At 45.9% G+C, this 24,466-nt stretch overlaps 1 protein-coding gene across 2 annotated transcripts; it reads left to right on the plus strand.

Annotated features, from left to right (window-relative positions):
* The first annotated feature begins 932 nt into the window (after nucleotides 1–932).
* STARD4 (StAR related lipid transfer domain containing 4) lies at nucleotides 933–24,003 on the plus strand. Of its 2 annotated transcripts, XM_007672809.2 has the most exons (7): nucleotides 933–1,022; nucleotides 12,479–12,797; nucleotides 15,141–15,253; nucleotides 18,765–18,814; nucleotides 20,792–20,918; nucleotides 22,317–22,431; nucleotides 23,017–24,003. In XM_007672809.2, the coding sequence occupies exons 3-7, from the start codon at nucleotides 15,149–15,151 to the stop codon at nucleotides 23,241–23,243; spliced, it is 624 nt and encodes a 207-aa protein (XP_007670999.1). In that variant the 5' UTR covers nucleotides 933–1,022; nucleotides 12,479–12,797; nucleotides 15,141–15,148; the 3' UTR covers nucleotides 23,244–24,003. The 2 variants fall into 2 exon arrangements, with proteins under 2 accessions (XP_007670999.1, XP_001511944.2); XM_001511894.3 differs by lacking the exon at nucleotides 12,479–12,797 and having other exon boundaries at nucleotides 942–1,022.
* The last annotated feature ends 463 nt before the right edge of the window (nucleotides 24,004–24,466 follow it).

Genomic DNA, 24,466 nt, shown 5'->3' on the forward strand with positions numbered 1-24,466 from the left:
CAAGTCACTTAACATCTCTGTGCCTCCCCATCTGTAAAAGGGGGATTAACTGGGAGCCTCACGTGGGACAAGCGGATGACCCCATATCTCCCCCAGCGCTTAGAACAGTGCCCTGCACATAGTAAGCACTTAACAAATATCAACATTATCATTATTAGCGTGGCTCAGTGGAAAGGGCCTGGGCTTGGGAGTTATAGGTCATGGGTTCGAATTCCGACTCCGCCGCTTGTCAGCCGTGCGACTGTGGGCAAGTCACTTAACTTCTCCGTGCCTCAGTTACCTCATCTGTAAAATGGGGATTAAGACTGTGAGCCTCGCGGGGGACAACCCGATGACCCCGTATCTCCCCCAGCGCTTAGAACAGTGCTCTGCACATAGTAAGCGCTTAACAAATACCAACATTATCATTATTAAACATCATCAACTGATTTACTGACCTATCCCCGCGGTCGGGACAGCACCTGGTACATAGTAATTGCTTAACAAAGCCCATTAAAAGGAAATAAATCGAAAGGGCGACTGATGCGAAGCTCGGTGGAGTTCCCACACCGCCCAGGTTAAAGCGAGGCCCCGGCGTCGGTTGTGCTGGCTGCCGGAGGGCCGGAGGAGAGGCAAAGCGCGGCTCCTTCCAGCGGGGCTACGACAAATCCAGCGGGGGATCGCGGCCGCTTCACTTGACGTCGCATCGCTCCATCTCCCGGGGACCAATGGGCGGTCGGCGCTCGGCGCCTCAGCCAATCGGAAGCGGGGCTGGCCGCCTCCCCCGTCCCGTTGCCGCCTCTTCCAAACCCACGATGAGGGTAAAGCGAAGGCGAGCTCGGCTCGGCGGCCGTTTCGGTGGCCATCGGCTGCGCGCTGAGCTGGCGGAGAGGAGCGCCTTCCCCCGGAGCGGCCCGGACGGGAAGCGGGAGGTGGGCGCGGTGCGCTGGCATCTCCATCCCGCGCCGCCCGGCTAGTCTGCCGAGCGGGGGACGGAGGTGGCTCGGGACGCCGATCCCGGCCCCGGGAGATGGCTCGCTCAGGTAGGTCCTCGGTTTCCCCAGCCGCCGTTGTAGGCGTTGGGGGTGCGGAGTAGGAGCTGAGCCCGGGGGTGGGGTGGGGGGTAGGGGCAGTTGCAGCCGCCCCAGCTGCACCGGTGACGTCCCCTCGCCCACGTCAGATGCCGGAGGACGGTGAGTCACGGCAGGACTTTACCCCCAAGGACACGTCTGTGGAACGAGTCTTGTTTACACCACTCCCCTTTCCGTTTACGATTTGGACCGCAGGGCTAACTCGAAACAGTTGAACCAGATCGCGTCTCTGTCGTCTTCCCCCGTGGCTCAGTGGCTTCGGAGTCAGAGGTCATGGGTTCGACTCCCGGCTCTGCCACTTGTCAGCTGGGTGACTATGGGCGAGTCACTCCACTGTGCCTCAGTTACCTTATCTGTAAAAGGGGGATTAACTGTGAGCCTCACGTGGGACTATCTGATTACCCTGTATCTACCCCAGCGCTTAGAACGGTGCTCGGCACGTAGTAAGCGCTTAACAAATACCAACATTATTATATCCCGAAGACTGCCCCTCTCCCCATCTTCAAATCCCACCTCCTCCAAGAAGCCCTCTCTGATTGCCCCTTCTTTTCTTCCACCTATCCTCCCTCCCTTCTGTATCGCCTCCGAGCTTTAGATACCACCCCCAACCCTTATGTGCCTTATGTGCCTCCTATCCCCTTGCTTCCAGTCAGTCATCGTTGAGTACTTACTGTGTGCAGAGCCCGGTACAAGCCCTCGGGAGAGTGTGATATAAATAAATAAAAATAAATTGTGGTATTTGTTAAGTGCTTACTATGCGCAAAGCACTGTCCTAAGCGCTGGGGGATACAAGGTGATCAGGTTGTCCCACGTGGGGCTCACAGTTTTCATCCCCATTTGACAGATGAGGTTACTGAGGCACAGAGAAGTTAAGTGACTTGCCCTAGGTCACACAGCTGACCAGCGGCAGAGCTGGGATTAGAACCCGTGACCTCTGACTCCCAAGTCCGCGCTCTTTCCACTGAGCCACACTGCTTATAACAGTCGGTAGACGCGTTCCCTGCCCACAACGATCTTAAGTCTGGAGGGACTTCCTCTGTCCGTAATTTTAATGTCATTCCCCTGCGCTAGATTGTAACCTCCCCGAGAGCAGGGATTGTGTCGATTTACTCTTTTGTATTTCCCGAGCGCCTAGTCTGCCCACAGTAAGTGACCAGTAAATGCCATCGTTCCAACGGTTGCTACTTAAAAGCTTACGCATCATGATTTCCAGTTGTTTCATCTTCAGACGCAAGTTTTCCAGCTGCGGCTTCATCCCAACACCATCATAATTAAATGTCACCGCGGTGGCATAATTTAAAATAATAATGATGATGATATTTGTTAAGCACTTACTATGTGCCAGGCTCTGTGCTAAGTGCCAGGGTGGATAAAACCATTCGGGTTGGACTCAGTCCCTGTCCCACATGGGGCCCACAGTCTCAATCCTTTTCCCGATCCTAAGAAGTAAACAACAGAGGTCCCCGAAAAAGTAATCTCTTTTACATTCTTTTGCCCTATGAGATAATTGGTGTCCAATCAATCGTATGAAGAACTTGCTCTGTGCAGCACACTGCTACTAAGCACTTGGGAGAGTTCACTATAACAATATAACAGATATTCCCTGCCCACAGCGAGCTTACAGTCTGGAGAGGGAGACAGACATTAATATAAATAAATACTCTATTACAGATATGTACTTAAGTGCTGGGAGGGGGGATGAATAAAGGGAGCAAGTCAGGGCGACGCAGAAGGGACTGGAAGAAAAGGAAAAGAGGGCTTAGTTGGAGACAGCCTCTTGGAGGAGGTGTACCTCCAGTAAGGCTTTGAAGGCTGGGGAGAGTAATTGTCTGTTGGATAGGAAGACTGAAGGGCATTCCAGGCCAGAGGCAGGACCTAGGAGAGAGGTCAACGGTGAGATCAAGGTACAGTGAGTGGGTTGACATTAGAGGAACGAAGTGTACTGGCTGGCTTGTAGTAGGAGTGGAGCGAGGTGAGGAAGGAGGGGGCAAGGTGATTGCTTTAAAGGCGATTGTAAGGAATTTCTGTTTGATATGGAGGTGGATGGGTAACCGCTGGAGGTGCTGGAGGAGTGGGGAAACATGGACTGAACGTCTTTGTAGAAAAATAATCCGGGCAGCAAAGTGAAGTGTTGGACTGGAGTGGGGAAAGACAGGAGGCAGTGAGGTCAGCAAGGAGACCGATACAGTAATCGAGGCAGGATAGGGTAAGTGCTTGGATTAATGTGGTAGTGGTTTGGATAGAGAGGAAAGGGCAGATTTTAGCAAAGTCATGAAGGTTGAACTGACTGAATTTAGTGATTGAATATGTGGGTTGAATGAGAGGATGGGGGAGGAGCTCTCAAGTGCTTAGTACAGTCCTCTGCACATAGTAAGCACTCAATAAATATGATTGATGGAGGATGGGGTGTGCTGGGAGGGGAGGACTGAGATGGGCTGATTGGAAGGTGGGGATCGAGCAGTCGAGGTGAGCTCCGGGAAGTTTAAGGCTTGTAGATGAGGTAATAAACAGCAATAACTGCTTAATCCAGTGGTTCTCTGAGAAGATGGTTGAATTGTGATCAGGTCCTTCAAGGTGAAGAGGCTAGTGTTTAGGAGAAAACAGGCTGGGTATCCTATTCAGTATCTACGTATAGATTACTTGCTTCCTTTGTATTAACACTTTTCCAGTGGGGTGGAGATGAGGGGGAAAGGTATTGTGACGACAGTGTCTAAAGGAATATTTTTCATCAATAAAAACTATCAGAGTCGTGATTTGGGATTATATGTCATTCCGTATCCAGCACGTAAGATTAGTGAGATCAACAAGATGTACATTTTTAAGTAACTTTTTAGCACTTTCTATTTGCCAGACCCTGAACTATGCGCCTGGGCAGATGATAGAAGTTAATCAGTTTGGACACATTCCACATGGGGCTCACAGTCTTAATCCCTATTTTACAGGTGAGGTAACTGAGGCATAGACAAGTTAAGTGATTGCTTCTCTATATACTGTGCTAGAGCTTTGCAGGGGCCAAAATTCTGGGATCTGGTCTAGCACTCGAGTCAAGCCTCACTAGAGCAGGCCCATTTAATCCATCAATCAGTGGTATTTATAGAGCGCTTACTATATGCAGAGCACTGCACTAAGCACTTGGGAGAGTACAATAGGACAGAGGTGGTAGACACGCTCCATGCCCACAACGAGCTTACATTCCTAAAACCAGTCCAGTCCACTCCCAGTAATCGAGCTAAACTTCTGGATAGAGCTGTTTAGTCCCCAAATAGCACATAAACATTCCGGTGTAGATCCAGTGAGACGATAAGGACTCTCATGCTTGCAGGATTCTAGACTGTAAGCTCCTTGTGGACTGGGAACATTTCTACCAAATCTGTTATTCTGTACTCCTCCGAGTGCTTAATACAGTGGTCTGCACACAATAAGCACTCAATACCACTGATTGATTTTTGTGCATTTGTGGTTTTGAGATTCATGACTCCTCTTTTCTTTTGATATCAGCTCTCTTTACCTGCTTCTCTGTAGCTGGCTCTCTTCATTTCTCCCAAGCTCATTTACTAAGTGTACTTTGCTCTTGATTCTCCCACCTCCGTTCATGCTTGAGTTGTTTCCCCAGTCCTGGAATTTCTCCCCTTTCTACTCTCCCAACCAAATCTTCAGATCACAGCTCTCTCCTACTTCAAAGCCTTCCCCAAATAATTCACAATACCCAAGTTGTCAGTGGTATTTATTGAGTGCTTACTCTGTGCAGAACATTGTACTAAGCATTTGGGAAAGTAATTTGCATTAAAGTCTGTCTTCCCTGGAGACTGTAAACTTCTTGTGGACAGGGATTTCATCTGCCAACTCTGTGGTATTGTAGTTTCCCAAGTGCCTAGTATAGTGCTCTGCACAGAGTGCTCAAGCAGCATGGCCTAGTGGATAGAGTGCAGGCCTGAGAGAAGGACCTGGGTTCTAATCCCAGCTCCTACAACATGTCTCCTGTGTGACCTTGGGCAAGTCACTTCTCCTCTCTGTGCCTCATTTACCTCATCTGGTAAATGGGGGTTAAGATTGTCAGCCCTATGTGGGACAGGGACCGTGTCCAACCTGATGAGCTTATCTCTACCCCAGCGCTTAGTGCAGTGCCTGGCGCATAGTAAGCACTTAATAAATACCATTAATCGATGGATCAAGGCTCTTACAACCTAATAGTGCCCAGCACCACAGCCACCCGTACTGTTTTCGTATATTTTTATTTGGACTTTCGTGTGTGTATTCAATAATTTTGGTTTATTCATGATATACTGAAACCACTTCCTGTTATATCCTCCTACACACAATATTTTAAGCAGTTTGTATCCGTCTTCTCCTTTTGTGAGCTTGTTGAAGGCAGGGAACATGTGTCTTGCTTCAGCTATATTCTCCCAAACTTAATGCCGTGCTTCCCGCTCAGTAGATGCTCAGCAATTCCTGACCGTGATCCTAGGAGCAGTGTGGCTCAGTGAAAAGAGCCCGGGCTTCGGAGTCAGAGGTCATGAGTTCGACTCCCGGCTCTGCCACTTGTCAGCTGTGTGACTGTGGGCAAGTCACTTAACTTCTCTGTGCCTCAGTTCCCTCGTCTGTAAAATGGGGATTAAAAGTGTGTGAGCCCCACGTGGGACAACCTGATTACCCTGTATCTCCCCCAGCGCTTAGAACAGTGCTCGGCACCTAGTAAGCGCTTAACAAATACCAACAAATACCAACATTAGGAGCCAGCTCGACCCTAGTGAATAGAGCCTGGGAGTCAGGAGGACCTGGGTCCTAAGCCCAGCTCTGCCACTTGTCTTCTTTATGACCTTGGACAAGTCACTTTACTTTTCTGGGCCTCGGTTACCTCATCTGTAAAATGGGGATTGAGACTGTGAGTCCTAAGTGGGACATGGACTGTGTCCAACCTGATTAACTTGTATCTACCCCGGTGCTTTATACAGTGTCTGGCACATAGCACTCAAATACCACAATTATTATTATCTTGGTCTGAAATGGCCTCAACGAGGTGCCTGGGGAAGAGAAGATAAAGACCACTGAGAATATGATTCAGTATATAGTTATTCCAATCTCAGTTGTATTTCACAGACAGTAGTTTCCTAACCCACAAAATGAGCAAATAATTTTGAATTTAAAAGCATTCTGATGTGGTTTATTTTTCCAAAACCCCACACCACAAAAAAGAACCAAGGATTTGACCGTTTGAACTTTTTTAAAATGAAAAAGAAATTATTACAGTACATCTAGACCTAGTAGCATAGATTTGTGATACTCTTACAGAATCCATGTTCATGGCATTTCTTTTAAAAAGCTTAATTTAAAAAAACTCAGATAAGTGTTTCCAAATAAATCTCACTATCATCCGGTTAAATCAATATTTATTGAAAGTTTAGTGTGTGCAGAGCACTGCTCTAAGCACTTGGAAAAGTACAATGTGACAGAGTTGGCAATTGCAATTTTGGCCCACAAAGGGCTTACAATATATGGGGGGAGACAGACATTAAATAGATTAGGGATAGGGAAAATCGAGTATAAGGATATTTACATACTAAGGGTGAGTATAAAATAAAAATAATAATTGTGGAATTTAAGCACTTACTGTGTGCCAAGCACTGTATTAGACACTGGAGTTAGACACAAGATAATCAGTCTAAGTTGGAAGGAAGGATCTCTGATCCCCATTTTGCCGATGAGGGTCCTGAGGAACAGAGACATTAAGTGATTTACCCAAGGTCACACAACAGGTAAGTGGCGGAACTGGGATTAGAACCTTCTTCCTGTCCCAAGCCTGTGCTCTTTCTACTTGGCCACGCCACTTCTCCTAAAGCGCTTAGTGCACAGGTGACACAGAGGGGAAGGCGGAGAGAGGAAATGAGGGCTTAGCGAAGAATGAAAACAGAACTTAATGAGCTCATTCTGGAGGAAGTGAGAGATCGGCCCCTTCCGGTTCTAAATTAGCCACTTCTCACCCGTCTAACTCTGATCCATTTTCGATCAAGGAACGAGCTTAAGAACTCCAGTAAGGGGTTTCACTGTTGACACCACTGTTGGGCAAACCCAGACTTGTTACAGGAAGAAATGAATATGGTGTGTATTAAAGGAACTTTTTTCATAACATGCAGTGTTTGTAGTAGCACTTGGAACAGCTATAACTCTGGTATTTTTTATAGGAAGAGGCCTTCCAAATCAGGTGAAGTGGGGTGTTGGGGATAATGGGAATATAAATTGATATTGGGGTGAGAAGGACTATGCAGTGAGGGAGATCCTCAGCTATTGAATGTATTCTTTGGGCAGAGATTGGGAGGAATAGGTTCTGTTTAACCAAGTGTCATACTGCAGTTGGGTTGATCATTGTTTGCCAAGGTCTTTATATAGTTATCCTTCATACTGGAAGATGCCCCCGGTGGTGAAATTCACCTTTTGAGTCCCTGTATGACTGCCAAAGGCTGTTGTAAGACCCATAGTCTTGGGCCACCTTGTACTCACAGAAAAACCTGTCCCTTGTTGTGTTATCATGTTTGTTTTCAGAACCTGGCATTATTTTTCTTTTGCCTCCTTATCCCCTGTTTTTTAGGAAGCTTCTGCTCGTAGAGTTATTCCTTTCTCAATTGTTAGTGCCTCCTGATGGTCTATCCTTGGCAATTAACTCCCGGCTTTGAGCTGCATGCAACAGTGTCTAATGCTTAAAATATTTTCTTTTCTCCTCGCTTTGTCAATTTCAAGGCAGTTTGGGTATTCTGAAGTTCAGTCTCCTCTCCTGTTTGACTCAGCACAGCTGCACTGACTTGAGCACAGCTTCAGTGTTAGCAAACTGACTTTGTTCCAGCATTTCCTTGTGTGTGATCTTGTCTTCCCATTTGATGTTGTCGGGCCTGTAAGTGACTCTGATGGAACTGTTCAAGTGATGTCCTAAAAGAAAAGCATTCCTGGGAAATTTCTTGGCTCAGCCATAGCTGTAGTTGCAGCCTGTCCGGAAGGACAATTTCTCCTCTTCCCATTCTCTCTCTGGTTGAGGGCTTTCCTGCTGTAACTGCCCCTTGTAAATGGGAAGATAAGGGTGATTGTTTGCCATTTTGAAGGTTCTCAGTATCTTCAACACCAGAGAAGCTCTTCCAGGTGGCCCTGGGTTTGGGTTGGGGCACTAGGGACATGAAATTTGCTTCCAAGAATCACAGAACTGATCCTGACCCCAGATGACCCAGTATTATTGAGGTTTGAGAGCCTGCCCCACTCCCTCCCCAACCCCAATTTCTTTTCTTTTTACATGAAAATCTTCAGGGATGGAAGTTCCGTATTCTTCCTTGGTAGTAATAATAATGGTGGTATTTGTTTGGCACTATGTGCCAGGCACTGTACTAAGCACTGGGGTGGATACAAGCAAATCAGGTTGGACACAGTCCCTGTCCCACGTGGGGCTCACAGTTGCAACCTCCATTTTACAGATGAGGGAACTGAGGCCTAGTTAAGTGACTTGTCCAAGGTGTCACAGCAGATGAGTGGCTGAGCTGGGATTAGAACCCATGACCTTCTGACTCCTAGGCCAGTGTTCTAACCACTATGCCCTGCTGTTTCTCTGGTAGCTTGTTTTAAGATTTCATTATCCTTATGCTTCATTTCTCATGCTGTCCAATTGAACTGTCTTGTAGAAATTCAAGCCAATTTTCTTTTATCTTTTTAAATAAGAATAATAATAATCGGGGTATTTGGTAAGCACTTAGGCTGTGCCAAGCACGGTACTAAGCAGTTGGGGGGCGGGGGATACAAGGTATTCAGGTCAGAACACAGTCCCTGCCCCAACTGAGGTTTTGCATTCTAAGTATAAGGGAGAACAGGTATAGAATCCCCATTTTACAGATGAGGAAAGTGGGGCATACAGTAGGCAAGTGGCAGATCCAGGATTAGAGATTTTTCATTCTCTGTAAACTAAAAAAAGTGTTGTCCTGGTAATTAAGCCTCAGATAGCTAAAGCCAGCACTTGAATCGCTCCATAGCCTTAATTTCTCCGGACTGAGCAGTCCCATTCCTTAAAGCTTTCCTCACAAGACCTGTTTTTCCTTCCCTGTAATCATTCTGTGCCCCACCACACCCTGAACTTTAATAGGCGGGCCTCAGTGACAGTAGACTGAGGCAGAACAGCCATATTTCTTTAAGCGGGGACTCTTAGGAATTTCCAAAACCAATTATATATAGCAAGGGTTTCTCTGGCTACCTGGTGACTGAGTCTTTATCTGATTGCCTGTTTGGAGTAATTTTTTCAAAAATACCCACTGATTTGCATACCACTTTTTGCTAAAGCTCCTGGTTAACAGCCAGGGCCAACAAACTTCAATGGAGGAGAGGGGGCATACAATATAAGGTCACTCCCCTTTCCAAGAGGGTGACCTACCAATAAAAGGTGGATGAAGACAGTGAAGTCATTTAAGGTGACTTGAGATTGGCCAGTCTGTGAATGGTATTTACTGAGTGCTTAATGTGTGCAGAGCAAGGCATATGAATGGATCACACACAATCTGGGACAAACTCTTTGATGTGCCCGGTCTGGGCCTACTGTTGTCTAGAATGATCGCAAGCACTTCGTACAGTGTTCTGCACATAGTAAGCGCTCAGTAAATGCTATCGACTGACTTGACTGTATGCTTGTTGAGGGCAGGGAGCGTTTCTACCAACTCTGTTGTACGGTACTCTCCCAAGTGCTTAGTCCAGTGCTCTGCACATAGTAAGCACTCAAATACCACTGATTGATGCTGCCGATGGTGAAGTTACATCCATGAGTGTGAGTCTCCTGGAGAGAATCATACTTTGTCCATGGAAAAAATCAGGTATTTTTTTTTCTGGCCCATAACCGTACAACTGAGCATTGTTCAGGCACCAAGGGGTTAAGGGGGGTGGGGGAAAGAATGTCCTACTGTTAGGACATATTCTTGAGTTATTTTTGCAGTAGTGATGACGGTTCATGCTTTGTCAGCCACAGTTTTTGCCCTGGTCTTCCTGTGCCCAGTGACGCACACTGCAAGATGTCTGGTAGGGAGAAGGGCTGCACTTTTTCTGTGATCACAGAACAGAAGATCTGAGACCCCACTGACAGCCGACACTGCTGTTCCTACACCCATTTGATAAACCAGTGTTGAGTATGCTATTCAGATTGCCTTAATGAGAGCCTCTTCCATTTTACTGGAAAATACAACCCCCCCACCCCTGAACAATGGCAGCAAAATATTCACAGTTGTCCTTTGCAATCAAAGCTATCTATTGAGCACTTACCGTGTGCAGATCACTGTACTAAGCACTTGGGAAAGTACAAATAGAGTTGGTAGGCACGATCCCTGCCCATAAGGAGCTTACAGTCTACAGGGGGAAGATGGACCGTAAAATAAATTACGATAGGGGAAACCGGAGAGTATAAGGATCTATACGTAAGGGGCGTATATGCACCTGGACAGATCTGAGCCAAAAAACAGCAGAAGCGTCACAACAGAGCGGGATATCCAAGTGGAGATGTCTCTGGAGACAAGAGGAGATAGGGGATTGCAGGTTAGATGAGAGGTCAGAGTTAGAGGGGTAGATTTGGGAGTTTTCCACATAGAGGTGATAGTCGAAGCTGTACGAGTGGATGAGCTACCCAGGCGAGTGGATGTCGAGCAAGAAGTTAAGGGACCCAGAAGAGAACTTTGCAGGACACCAACAGTTACGGGGTGAGAGGTAGCAAGAGAAGCCGCTTAGAAATGTCAGCAAAACTGAGGTCTCAAAGTGGTTCATGAAAGGGAGCTGAGAAGCAGCATGGTGTAATGGATAGAGCATGGCCCCGAGAGTCAGAAGGTCATGGGTTCTAATCCCGGCTCCGCCACTTGTCTGCTGTGTGACCTTGGGTAAGTCACTTAACTTCTCTGCCTCAGTTACGTCATCTGTAGAATGGGGATTGAGACTGTGAGCCCCACATGGCAACAGGGACTGTGTCCAACCCTATTTGCTTGTATCCACCCCAGTGCTTAGTGCAGTGCCTGGCACATAGTAAGCACTTAATACATGCCATTATTATTATTATTAATAATGTCAAGGAGGATTAGGAGAGAATGGAGCCCATTGGATTTGGCTATAATGAAGTCATTGGTAACCTTAAAGAGGGCAGTTTCAGTGGACTGAAGAGGTCAAAAGACTGATTTTAATGGATGAAGACGAGTCAGTGGAGATGATGTGAAGGCAGCTGGAATAAATGACTCTTTTCAGGAGTTTGGATAGAAATGGAAGAAGGGGTGGATAGCTATAGAGTGTAAGTCGGGGAGACTTGGGCATGGTTGAAGGCAGAAGGGAAGCAGGCAACCAAGTAAGAAGTTTTCAAAAAGTGAGGGAGGGGAGAAGAGTGGGATGAGTTTTTGTTTTTTTGAGAGAGGATACGGCCAGTGGTGCAGGTAGAGGGGGCTGGATTCAAAGAGTAGGCAAGAGACTTCTTGAGAAAGCAGAAAAGCAGAAGAAAGACAAGGAAGAAATAGAGTTGTGAGGAGATGATGGAGAGAATTTGGGAAGTTCTTTCCTGAAGGTTTCAAATTTGCTAACAAAGTAGCGGATAAGGTCTCTGGGGATAAGAGAAGGAATTTCAGGAGGGAGTTAATTTTGGAAGAGTTGATGTAGTTGTGGGTGTGGGATTCGATGAGGAAGGAATAGAAGTGTTGTTGAATGGGAGATGACTTTTTTTGTTGTTTAATAGTAGGATAAAATGAAATTGTGATAGCAGAAGTCAGGGCTGGGGATTGATGTTGCCCTAGCAGTGGGGACTGGGGCTGGTGGGGAGAAGAAGATTTTGAGAATGGAGGAGATGAGTACAATGGAGTGGAGGAGTGTGTACTTGTGCATCAAGGGAGGGGGGGGGGGTTAGGAGGAAATCCAGTGGATGTCTCCACTCTTCAAAAACCTTCAATGATTACCCATTCCATTCCTCATCAAGCAGAAACTCATGACTACGTATTTTAAGGCACTCTATCAGCTCTCCCCACCTCCCCGTCTTCCCTTATTTATCCTCTCTCTTCTCCCACTACACCCCAGCTCGCACTTTTCATTCTTCTCAAGATTACCTACTCATTATGCCTCATTCTCATCTCTCCAGTCCCTGACTCCTTGCTTATGCTCTTCTTCCTGCTGGGAACTCCCTCCCCCTTCACATCAGACAAACCACAGCCCTCCCCCATCTTAAAAGCCCTTCTCAAATCCCACCTCACTTGAGAATCTTTCACTGGTTATTTTTTCATTTCCCCAGGTCGTATCCACCTAATTACCCTTCAGCACTTTTGCACCATCACCACTCTTATGTACTCACAGTTAGTCCATCATATTTGTTCATTCATATATTAATTTTTCCATTCTTTTTCCTCCTATCTTTAACTTTTTTTTTTCATCTCCCCTACTAGATTAAAGTTCCCGAGGGCAGCAATTGCATCAGAATCTACTGCACTCTTCCAGGCGCTTACTTAATACAGTGCTCTGCACAGAGGAAGCGCTCAATAAGTGCTACCGATTGGCTCTTAGTGATTGGCTTGGATACCCAGTGGAGTATCTGGAGAAGAATTCTTCTGTGAGCCTGAACTTGTAGCCACCTAGTAGAGGAGCCCTGCATATGTGATCCTGAACGAGCAGGGTCTGAGACTGAGGGAAGCCTACTCCCCCTGAAGAGACCGGAGAGGGGATCAGGACCTGTGCCATCAGCACGAGGATACCCACCGCTTTCAGGTCAGTGCCCGCTAGGCTGGGCCACCCAATGGCTGCTGACAGTCCTGTCTGGAGGGCCAATCCCAGTCAGCTTGGGGTGATCCTGCTAAGATCCAATGAACTATCCCCACTTTGTGTTTGTTGACCGAGGGGTCCCGGCATGGAGCGGTGTTCCAGGCCTCTGGGTGGAGATGTGAGCAGGGTGACAGGAGAAGCCCCTAGGGTAGTGAGATTGGCCCTTCCTAGCGGAAGATGAAGGCACAAGGAGTCAATTCTCTCAGGCTGCCATTTGGTGGGAATTTACCCTGACCACTATGGGAAGTTGGGGCAGCGTGATGAGACTGGAGGGGAGGAGCGGAGGCGGGGTGACCAGAGCGGGGGGGTGGAGAGGGATTAGCAGCAGTCTTGCTGCTACTTGAGCATGCAGTTGACCTCCAGGAGCAAGGATAGTTTCAAAGCAGAGGCTAGCTGCTGCCTGTTCCTTTTCATCCAAGATCCCTGGAAAGTCCAGGAATGTAGAATCACAATTGACTTTTGGGCTTTCAGGAAGTCTTTCTGGACCACTGAATAGAGACTGCGATTTCTGAGCCATCCAGGTGACTCCTGGGTTCAGGTGACTGTGATAAGCACATGAGTTTATGAATTGATTTTTCTTTTTTCTTTTGAATACTACAAAACCATAATGATTGAACCTCCCTTCTGTAAAAGTACTTTTTTAGTCTTTTATAGAAGATATGTTTGTGATTCTTTAGTTCCACACCTATATTTGGACTACACTATTTAGGGAAGGGACAGAAAACTGGTCAAAGCGGCCAGGCTTAGGGCTGGGCTAGATTGTGAACCCTGATGACTTCCGATGTTGATTAGGGTGATTGCAAAGTAGAATTCAAAGCCCTGGAGGGTAGTGTCATCTCAGGATACCTAGCAAGAAACATCACCTAAAAGGGTTTAGGAGACCAAAGACCTCAGAATTCCAAAACCTCTAATTTCAGGCTAGAAAGTCCTAGTTTGTGTCGGCTGAGGTTAGGCTTGAAAAAGGCTCGGGTGACTTCTGAGATTTTAGTCTTAAAAAACCTGGGGTTTCAGCCCCCTCTCCCCCCTTTCCCTCTGCTCCTCCCCCTCTCCCTTCCCTTCCCCTCAGCACTGTGCTCATTTGTATATATTTTTATTATCTTATTTATTTTGTTAATGAGGTATACATCCCCTTGATTCTATTTATTGCTATTGTTTTCATCTGTCTCCCCCGATTAGACTGTAAGCCTGTCAATGGGCAGGGATTGTCTCTATCTGTTGCCGAATTGTACATTCCAAGCGCTTAGTACAGTGCTCTGCACATAGTAAGCGCTCAATAAATACTATTGAATGAATGAAAAACGAGTTCCATTACGAGACGATGTGGGCAGGGAACGTTCTACCAACTCTGTTATATTGTACTCTCCCAAGCGCTCTGCACACAGTGCTCAATAAATGCAGTTGATCAGTTAACGGGATGAATCCTCAGTCATGTGGGTGTTTTTACTAAATATACAATTATGTTGAATATGTATTTCAAGAGTAGTAACTTGTTTCCGTGCCAAGGTTTGAGACATTCTTGGGCAGTAAGCCTTGAGATTCTTTTAATGGTAGAACTTACTATGGATTCTCATTGTCTCAAAGACTTTGATGTCTATTTGGATTATTTTAGGAAAAGGAAATTAGATTCTCTCTCCTGACCTCCATATCCTTTTGGGATTTCTATGATATGTTTTTTTCTTTTAATCTTAAGCCTAGGTTGTGGATCACTAGTTGGCTAGAATGTGTGCAAAATCTAGCTCTTAAGTGAAGAGATATTTTATAGATTGAAATTCCGATGTATAGGAAATCATGTATTTCAGTGGCTAGAGAAGAGAGGAGATATGGGACTGTCAGGAAGGAATACTGGTAAATATTGGTTTATGTCCAGGAAAATATGGGGAGGAAAAACTGGTATATTTCCATACACCTCGTATCTTTCCAGCTTTGGATTGGGTGAGACTGTGAACTCTTTATATTAGGAAAAGCTCTGCTCTGGGCAGATTAGCCAAATATCACTGAGAATGAGAGTAATAACCCCCACCCCTTGACTACTTATCTACCCTGATATATGTATTTTTAAAAAATTCTTAGCTAAGAAGTAGCAAATTTATTTTTAAGTGAACTCAAAGTTTCTAGCCCTCTGTTTTTCTCTTAGATTCTGATTAAACAGAAAAAGGGCAGCTTTGTTGTGGAATTGCTTTTAATCCTGCCAAAATTGAATAATTGGTCCCAGATATCAAAGGAATGGTTAATTTCATTAAGTTAATCCACCCCTAATTGCTGATGTCAAATCTCGATTTGTATCTTCAGGAGGAAAAATGGAACACCTACCAGATGTCTCTTCTCTTGCAAATAAACTCCACAATACTCTCATCCAGTACCATAACATTGAAGAGGACAAGTGGCGACTTGTGAAGAAAACGGTAAGTTAGTATGTGTGCAGTGGCATTTGCCTCTTGGCCCCAACAAATCGGTCCAGAGTTTTGGCCACACTGAATGTGTTGTGCACTCAGTCTCCTATTAACAAGGAGAATGCATTCTTGCCAATCGCATGGTTAAGGAAGACTTTCCCATGTAGTAATCACCCATTTTAACACCAGGCCTATATGCACAAGTCATCTCTTCTGTCGCTGTGCTGCGTCAAATCCAAACAGGCTCATGTTGGACAATTCGTTCAGTTGTATTTATTGAGTCCTTACTGGGTGCAGAGCACTGTACTAAGCGCTTGGGAGAGTTCAGAATAATAATAAACAGACACATCCCCTGCCCCCAGTGAGCTTACAGTCTAGAGGGGGATACAGATATTAATATAAATACAGTACAGATATGTACATACCGGCTGCAGGGCTGGGAGGCGGGGATGAATAAAGGGAGCAAGTCAGGACAATACACAAGGGAACGGGAGAAGAGGAAAGGAAGGCTTAGTCAGGGAAGGCCTCTTCTAGGAGATGTGCCTTTAATAAGGCTTTGAAGTGGGGAAGAGTAATTGTCTTGGATTGGAAGAAGGAGGATGTTCCAGGCCAGAGGCAGGATGTAGGCAAGGGGTTGGTGGTGAGATAGACAAGATTGAGGAACACTGAGAAGGTTGGCATTAGAGGAGTGAAGTGTGCAGGCTGGGTTGTAGTAGGAGTGGAGCGAGGTGAGGTAGGAGGGGGGAAGGTGATTGAGTGATTGACTAGTGGTCCCTGATTCCCTAATGTAGATGGGGAGTCTCAAGAGGGGCAGGGACTACAAAATTGGGATGGAGACTTGGGAATGTAGATCAGAAGGAAACGTTGCCACTGTAGCTCACAATATTTTGGGCCTAGTCAAGGCACTGGAGAGAAGGGAGGAATTGCAGAGGGTGACAGGGTATTTTTTAGACCATGAGACATGAGAAAAGCATGCAGAGGTCTGGAAGAGATTGAAGAATTAAATATGTGAAGGGTTATTGCCCCCAAATGGACAAACAACCTTTTCTCCATCTCCACTGAGGCACCAACGGGCTTTGGTGAATCAAGGGAGATTTTTAGTTAAGTGTTAGGAGGAGCTTTCTGGCTGTGGAAAATCATTGCACACTGATTATGGATTATTGAGGGATATTATGGAATTCCCTTCCTTGTGTCATCCTGGGCACTATGATATGAACAGCATGGCCTAGCAGATAGAACATGGGCCTGGGAATCGGAAGGACCTGGGTTCTAATCCTAGCTCTGCCACATATCTGCCCTGTGACTTTGGGCAAGTCGCTTAACTTCTCTGTGCCTCACTTGCCTCATCTGTACAATGGGAATGAGTACTGTGAGCCCCACGTGGAACAGGGACTATTTGTTGATTGTTATGCTTTACTCTTGCAAGCAGTTAGTACAGTGCTCTGCACACAGCACTCAATAGATACGATAGTAAGCACTGAAATAGATGTGGAAGTCAAGCATTTCCCTATGCTGGAATCTGCTTGGATAATGGGTCTGAATTGAATGGTTTCTTGAGCAACGTTCTCCGTGTGCATAAAATACTCCCTGGGATTTTCACTTCTTCACTTTGAGAAACTGCGCTGCCCCTTTCAGAAAATATGAGTACCATTTGGAAAATTGCTGCCACCATTTCTTTCCCGGTGGGCAGCTGACGCCTGTGAGGATTTGGCTCAATTTGGAAGCATTCGGAATTGATCGAGACCAACTTTTCCCCTTCTCGTAGCGTGTGTTTTGGGTCCAGCCGAGCAAAGCTTAATTGCTGTTTCCTGTGTGTGATCTTCATTCTGTAGATAAAGCAGCACTACTTGAATAAAATTGCTTTCTGCGAATAAAGGCTTAAAATGTCATCTTAGAACGTGTTCTAGGGAAATTGCTTGGTGGAGGTATGAATTGGCCCAGGTGTCTGGTTTGAGTGTGAAATATGCTTTGCTGGATTCTTATTTGCAGTGCTTTTAATCAGTCGTATTTAATGAGCACTTTCTATGTGCAGAGTACTGTACTAAGCACTTGGGAGAGTACAATCTAAGAGTTAGGAGATATGTTCCTTTCCTACAAGAAGCTTACAGTCTAGAGGGGGAGATAGATGATAAAATAAATTACATACGTACCAAAGTGCTTGTGGGGTTGAAGGTTGAGTGAATAGAGGGTGCGAGGGTGATGGAGAAGTGGAAATGAGGGTTTAGTCAGGGAAGGCCTCTTGGAGGAGATGTGGTTTTAATAAGGATTTAATTAATTTAATAAGGATCGTGTGACTTTGGGAAGGCCACTTAACGTCTCACCTCAGTTTGGGGGATTAAAACTGTGAGCCTTATGTGGGACAAGGACTGTATCCAACCTGATTATCTTGTATCTACCCCAGTGCTTGACAAATACCATTAAAAAAAAAAAAAGCTTTGGAGGTGGGGAGAGTGATGTCTGTTGGATGTGAGGAGGGAGGGCATTCCAGGCCACAGAGTCACCTTCAGAGCCTCTAGACTATAAGCTCGTTCTGAGCAGGTAATGTGTCTGTAGTATCGTACTTTCCCAAGCATTTAGTACAGTGCTCTGCACATAGTAAGTGCTCAATAAATATGACTGAATGAATATTGAAGGCACCTCTCCTCCAAGAGGCCTTCCCAGACTAAGCCCTAATTTCCTCTTCTCCCACTCCCTTCTGTGTCTCCTTTGCACATGGATTTGCTCCCTCAGTCCCACGGCACTTTTGTGCATAACTATAATTTATTCATATTAACGTCTCCCCCCTTTAGACTGTGTAAGCTCACTGTGGGCAGGGAACATGTCTACCAACTCTGTTATGTTATACTCTCCCAAGCACTTAGTACAGTGCTCTGCACACAGTAAGCACTCAGTACAATTGAATGATTGGACTGAAGTTGGGAGAGACAGGCTGTTGAGCAAGGAGGCTAATGCAGTAGTCAAGTTGAGGATTCACCGAATGCTACACGATGTATTAAGCATCTGGGAGAATATACCAGAAGCAGTGAGATACATTCCCTGCCCATGAAGAGCTTGCTATTATAGTCAGTATGTCTCTGCCTTAAAGATTCATTTAAGCATTTTAGCAGTGTGGTTTAGAGGAAAGAGTATGGGCCCAGAAGTCAGAGGACCTGGGTTCTAATTCTGCCTCTGCCACTTGTCTGCTGTGTGACATTGAGCAAGTCACTTAACTTCTCTGTACCTCATCTGTTAAATAGGATTCAATACCTGTTCTCCTTCTTACTTGGACTTCGAGCCCCATGTGGGGCAGGGACCGTGTCCAACTTGATTACTTTGTATGTACTCCAGTGCGTTAGTTCAGTGCTCGGCACAGAGTGAGCACTTAATAAATGCCATAATTGATTCTATAGTTAGGAGATTCAGAAGATTCTGATTTGGCCCATTCAGTGAACCCGAGCCTCAGATCTTAAGGGTCACTGTAAAATAGGGGGACATCCATGACTTAGAAATTTGTTTACACCATCTCATCTTTTGACTTTTCCAGAAAGATGTAACAATCTGGCGGAAACCATCGGAGGAATTCAACGGCTGGCTGTAAGTACTGGATAGGTAATTCCGAAAGCCCTTTTGAGCTCTGCCTTTGTAGGGAGAGGATGTGGGTGAGGCTCAGGGTGCTTCTTCACCCTCTGCTTAGCTCTTTGACAGTTGTTGGCTACACCTGAGGTGGAGCTTCTACATTTTAACCCAAGAGTCTTCTTGGGCTTCCCGATCATTAGGACTCAAACGTTTGACCTTGGGCAAGTCACCTAATTTCTCTGTGCCTCGGTTTCCTCCTCTAAAAAGTGGGGATTCAAGTACCTGTTCTCCATCCTATTTAGACCATGCGCCCCATGTGGGACTGGATTATCTCGTATCTACTCCAGTATTTAGAACAGTGCTTGGCACATAGTAAGGACTTAACACATGCCATTATTATTACTGTGTTGCCTCTTGCAGTGCCAAAAAAGTTTGGATTTTTGCCTGAACTGGGTCAGAAGCAGCTCTGCCCTGTGCTGTGTCTATACAGCTAAGTGAAGGGGAGAGCTGGGCAGTTTTTCACCAAATATGCTCAATGTTGTGATCCACCTTGGGCCTGCCATCTGTTGGATGTTTTATTCTGGCCTGAATGGTCTGCATTATTGCCCAGCCTCTCTACCTCACCTGTGGAGACCCAGCAGACACTAAATTAAATAGAAAACTCTGGGTCTTCATGTGGAAGGCATCGGGTTCCTCACAGTCCAGTAGGGACCACTGTGGTCAAGGCAAAAAACAGCTTTCTGTACAAAGCTGGCTTCACAGTGCTTCTCAGTTCCCAGGTTTGTAGCTGATTAAGTGGAGCCAGAATGAGAAAAGATTGAATTATGAATATAGAAGACCTCCTTTTCAACCTTCAGGCACAGCAAAGCTCTTGAGTGCCCTACAGTGTGGAGATTTTACCTCTTTGCCAACTCAGGGCTGTCTGGTGGAGCCAGTGGAGTCAACAAAATTGCCACTAATGTGTTTTGCTTGAGTAGCAAGGCCTTGCACCGGTTTCTGTCAGAGAATTAGGGTATTCAGAGAGCCCCGATGTCGCTCTTGGAGTTACTCCAGCTCCCCTTCCCACTCCAATTCCCGGAATGAAATGGGTGTGGGATGACTGTAGCTGTTCTGCAAAGAGGAAAAAAAAAATTTCAGCTCCTTCCACACGTGTACCTTGCCAGGACGGGGGCCTTTACTTCGAATTCCCCACAATCTTGCTGCTGTCAAAATACTCTGGCTGCTCTAAAAGAACTCTCTAGTTTTACTTTTTACATTCAGCTCAAATGGCTGAACCACGATATTCATTAATTCATTCAATCAGTTGTATTTATTGAGTGCTTACTGTGTGCAGAGAGCTGTACTAAGCGCTTGGGAGAGTACAAGGGAAGACTGAATCTCACTATAAGAATAATAGCATTTGCTTAGTATCCACCGAGTACAATGACTTGTACTAAGAGTTTGGGAAAGTACAACAGAAGTACAAGATCCATTCCTGGCCCACGAGTAGCTTAGGCTACTTGCTCAATAAATATGAATGACTGACCGACTTAGTTTCCCTACAACATGGGGGTCTCATTCTTGATCAACTCCATGTTCAGAAGCAGTGTGGCCTAGTGGAAAGAGCTTGAGCCTGGCAGTCAGGGGACCTCGGTTTGAATTTGGGCTCTGCCACTTACTTGCCTGCTGGGTGACCTTGGGCAAGTCACTTAACTTCTTGGTCTGTTTCCTCATCTGTAAAATGGGAATTCAATACCTGTTCTCCCTCCCCCTTAGAATGCAAGTCCCATGTGGAACAGGGACTGTGTCTGACCAGATGATCCTGTGGCTTCCCTAGTGCTTAGTACTGTCCCTGATACATAGTAAGCACTTGAATGATTTTTATGAATGAATTCTTCAGGACTGCCTTTTTCTACCCACCCTCCTGAAAAATCCTCTTATTTCTTTTTTAAATCTGGACTCTTCCAAGAGCAGCAATGGAAGTTTTTTGTTTTTTTTAAACTTTTGTTTTTCCAGGTACAAAGCTCAGGGTGTTGTGGAGAATGTTGCCAACAGGGTAATTGATCACATTTGCCCAGGGCCCTGTCGTCTGGATTGGGATAGTCTAATGACCACCATGGATATCATTGAGCAGTTTGAAGAGGTAAATATCGGGCTTGGAACCTGAATGGGACCAAAGGATGCTGTGGGTAGACCCAGTGCTATGAGTAGAGTAAGCAGAAAAAGGTAATGCTTCCTGGTGGAATTTTGTGACCCCTAAGGGAACAGGAGTATAAATGCCACTAAAATGAACTGATTCTAGCGAGAGCCTCAGGTAGGAGCCGTCAAGGTAGTAAGAGCCTTAAACAGTGCTTAAGGCACTATATCCACTCTTGACGGTGTCAGTGGTTTGGGGATGGATTTTAGACCAAAAATGAAATCCCATGAGAGAGGCTTTTTATTAGGGAATTGCCAAGCCCCAAAGGGTTTTCCCTTTATTATTGAATATCACTCCCTTTCCCCCTCCCCGAATGAGTTCTTTAGAGTTTGGACTCTTAATGTGCCTGTCATTGTAAGCAGAGTTTATTAGGAAGTGTGACTTTGGTATCAAGATTTGCTCAGCTATCATATACTCGTGGGGTTTAAAGCTGGACAGTTTCAAAAATTCCCGGAGTTGTGTGTGATTTGTGGAAAAGTCTCCATTATGGTTGATGTTTTTAGGAATGTCTGTAGAACATCACGTTTGCAAAATACTCTGCCCCAGGGCCTGCGCAGCATATTCTGCTGCTGGTGTTGGTGAATCCTGAATACATTTGGTTGGGCTTCTCTTTCTGGTGTCAGCTGACATGTGAGCTGGGTGGCAGAGTGAGAGGATTTAAAGCGTTAAATATTCCTGGGACTCATAGTCTTTGGGCCAGGGCATGTGTGTTGGGAGCGATTGAAGCCAGCAAGCCCTCACCCTAGAAATCCACGTTTTCTTGGAGCTGGGCCCAATATACGTTATGGTTAGGGGTCCCTCTGGAGCCCTTGCAATGGACTGCAAATGCATTCCCACAAGCCCCTAGAGCCACCACCTCACTTACCCCCAACAGCTCTGATGTTGTACTGTTGGAAGCCGAGTTTCACTGGGAATAAATTATCAAAGCGGATCGGGCCAAAGAAAAAGGTTTGCTAGACGCTAATCATGCATCCTGGTCATTGATGGCGCTTACCTCAATGTTTTGACGATACTCTACTGCAGATTACCTCTAAATGTGTTTTCAATCGATGACATTTATTGAGCACTTACTCTGTGCAGAGCACTGTACCAAGTGCATGTGTTTACCTTATTGCATAAATATGATTGTCATGAGAGTAGGTATATTGCAGTGTATGATCAGTCTGGGTTTCCTGTCCACTGTGAGAACAACTAGCTAGCAGTGGCGTTAGGTGATGTTCACGTGTGACATGGCTTTTTGCATACTCCACCCTCTACCCCTCGTTTTGTGAAATCTAAATGGACGGTCTCCTTTCAGCGCTCATTCTGATCTCAGTATCTCCTCTGCTCTTCTCCCTCCTGTAGAATTGCTGTGTGATGCGTTACACCACTGCTGGCCAGCTGTGGAATATTATTGCACCAAGAGAGTTTGTTGATTTCTCCTACACCACCCAATATCAAGAGGGGCTCTTATCCTGCGGTAATGACCTCCTTGGGGCTCGGATACTATTCCTCTCTTCACTCTGTCAAGTTGTATGTTAGGAAACCATCATTTCTTGGGCCTTCCGGGCAGAGAGCTTAGAACTACTAAAGCCGGGTTTTAGGAGAGCGTGAACTCTCCCGAGTGAATATGGAGATGCAGTCCACTGATGGTATTGATTGAGCACTTACAGTGTGCAGAGCACTGTACTAAGCTCTTGGGAGAGTACAGTATGAGAGTTGGTAGACACGTTCCCTGCCCACAAGGAGCTTACATTCTAGAGGGAGAAAGACAGACATTAATATAGGGTCGGGGGAGTTTCAACTGTTCAAAGGGATAAACAAAAAGTCCAGCTGGGGGGTGGGAGGGGAGCTGTCTCATGTGAATCAGAGGGGTGAAGGGTTACTGTTCTGTTCCTTTGAAGCCTCCCTCAGAAACAGTTTTGAGCTTGATTGTTTGGGTGGTTCTGTCCCCATCCAACCAGTGACAAACTTGGAAGGTGGGGAAGGGTACTGAAGTATAGCCGAAGCATCACCGACCCTTTTGAATTGTGCTTAACCGTCTTGGGTAAAACTTGCTTTACAGGTGTGAGTCTTATCTACGGCGAGACGAGGCCCAACTTCATCCGTGGCCACAATCATCCCTGCGGCTGGTTCTGTGTGCCCCTTCCAGGCAATCCGAAGCACAGTCTCTTGACGGGCTACATCCAGACTGATCTGCGAGGGCTGCTTCCTCAGTCTGCAGTCGATACTGCCATGGCTAGTACGCTGGCCAATTTTTACAGCGACCTCAGGAAAGCACTGAAGGCTTGACCGGAACTGGCCTAGCCATGCTGTCCTGCATCTCCCCCTGCTCCATCCTCTCCCGTACATGCACGCACCTGTAGGCTTCACATATTCTCTCCCCCGCCCCTCTTCCTGTATTGCCTTCTACAGCTCAGAGAAGGGCAGACGGTTTGGTTCATAGTCTACTTGTCTCCTTGACTCCCAGTGCTCACAGTTGGCCATGGTCGGGGTCTGGAGAGAGAAGTGTGGAGAGAGCAGAGAGCTTTTAAACCTGTGCTTAAATAGTACCAAGCTACGAATGTACCGACACACCACCAGCCCGAGGTATTTACTCTCCTGCAAGGACTAATAGGCCCCGGTTTCCACGTAACTCTCTTCTGCTGCTTGGGTGATGTTGAAAGCACAAACTTCCTTTGACTTCCAAAGAAACCTTTCATTCTCTAGAAATATTTATTTTACACAAATCTAGGTGTTTTTTTTAATCATTTGTGATTTAGACTATTTTTAAAATTTGTATATTTTTATTCGTTTTAAAATTTTCTATGCCCTTTTTGCCATTTTCAACCACTTGCTTACCATGATAGGATCCTGGATTAGCAAATCACGGTTAAGATGTGTGGTGATGTAGCGGAAGCAGGCAAAGAGAAAGCGTGCGTCTTGCACCTGCCATTGCATTCCCTGGGAGCTGGGCGGCCCATCCTGGTTGAAGTGGGCTGGAAAAGCAGCATGGCTTAGTGGAAAGAGCATTAGCCTGGGAGTCAGAGGACCTGGCTTTCAATCCCAGATCTGCCACTTGTCTGCAGTGAGACCTTGGGCAAGTGACACAGTTTTCTCATCTGTAAAATGAGGATTCAGTACTTGTTCTCCCTCTCATCTAGGCTGTCAGCCCCATGTGGAACAGAAACTGGATCTGATCTAGCATGTATTTACTCCAGCGCTGGAAACGATCTCTGAGAGACAAATATGTGAATACTTGTGGGAAGACCCCAGGAGATCCACACCCCAGCCATCTTAGAATTTCACTCTTATACTTTCCCTACTCATGCATCTCCTTTCTGCCAATATTTCATCTCCTCTCAAACCTGTTATCACCTCTGAGGAGAGACCAGACTTTGCTCTAGGATAGTGGCTTGTGTCTTAATGTGATTCCAGGTGCTTACAGTGACTGCGTTGTTTAAGGAACCTATGTCTTTTTTTTTTTTTTCAGTGTATATAGGACAGTGTGACAATGGAAAGAATGTCAGGTTGGG

This window comes from Ornithorhynchus anatinus, chromosome X3 (assembly GCF_004115215.2).
Source record: "Ornithorhynchus anatinus isolate Pmale09 chromosome X3, mOrnAna1.pri.v4, whole genome shotgun sequence".
In the NCBI taxonomy this organism is placed as follows: Eukaryota; Metazoa; Chordata; class Mammalia; order Monotremata; family Ornithorhynchidae; genus Ornithorhynchus; species Ornithorhynchus anatinus.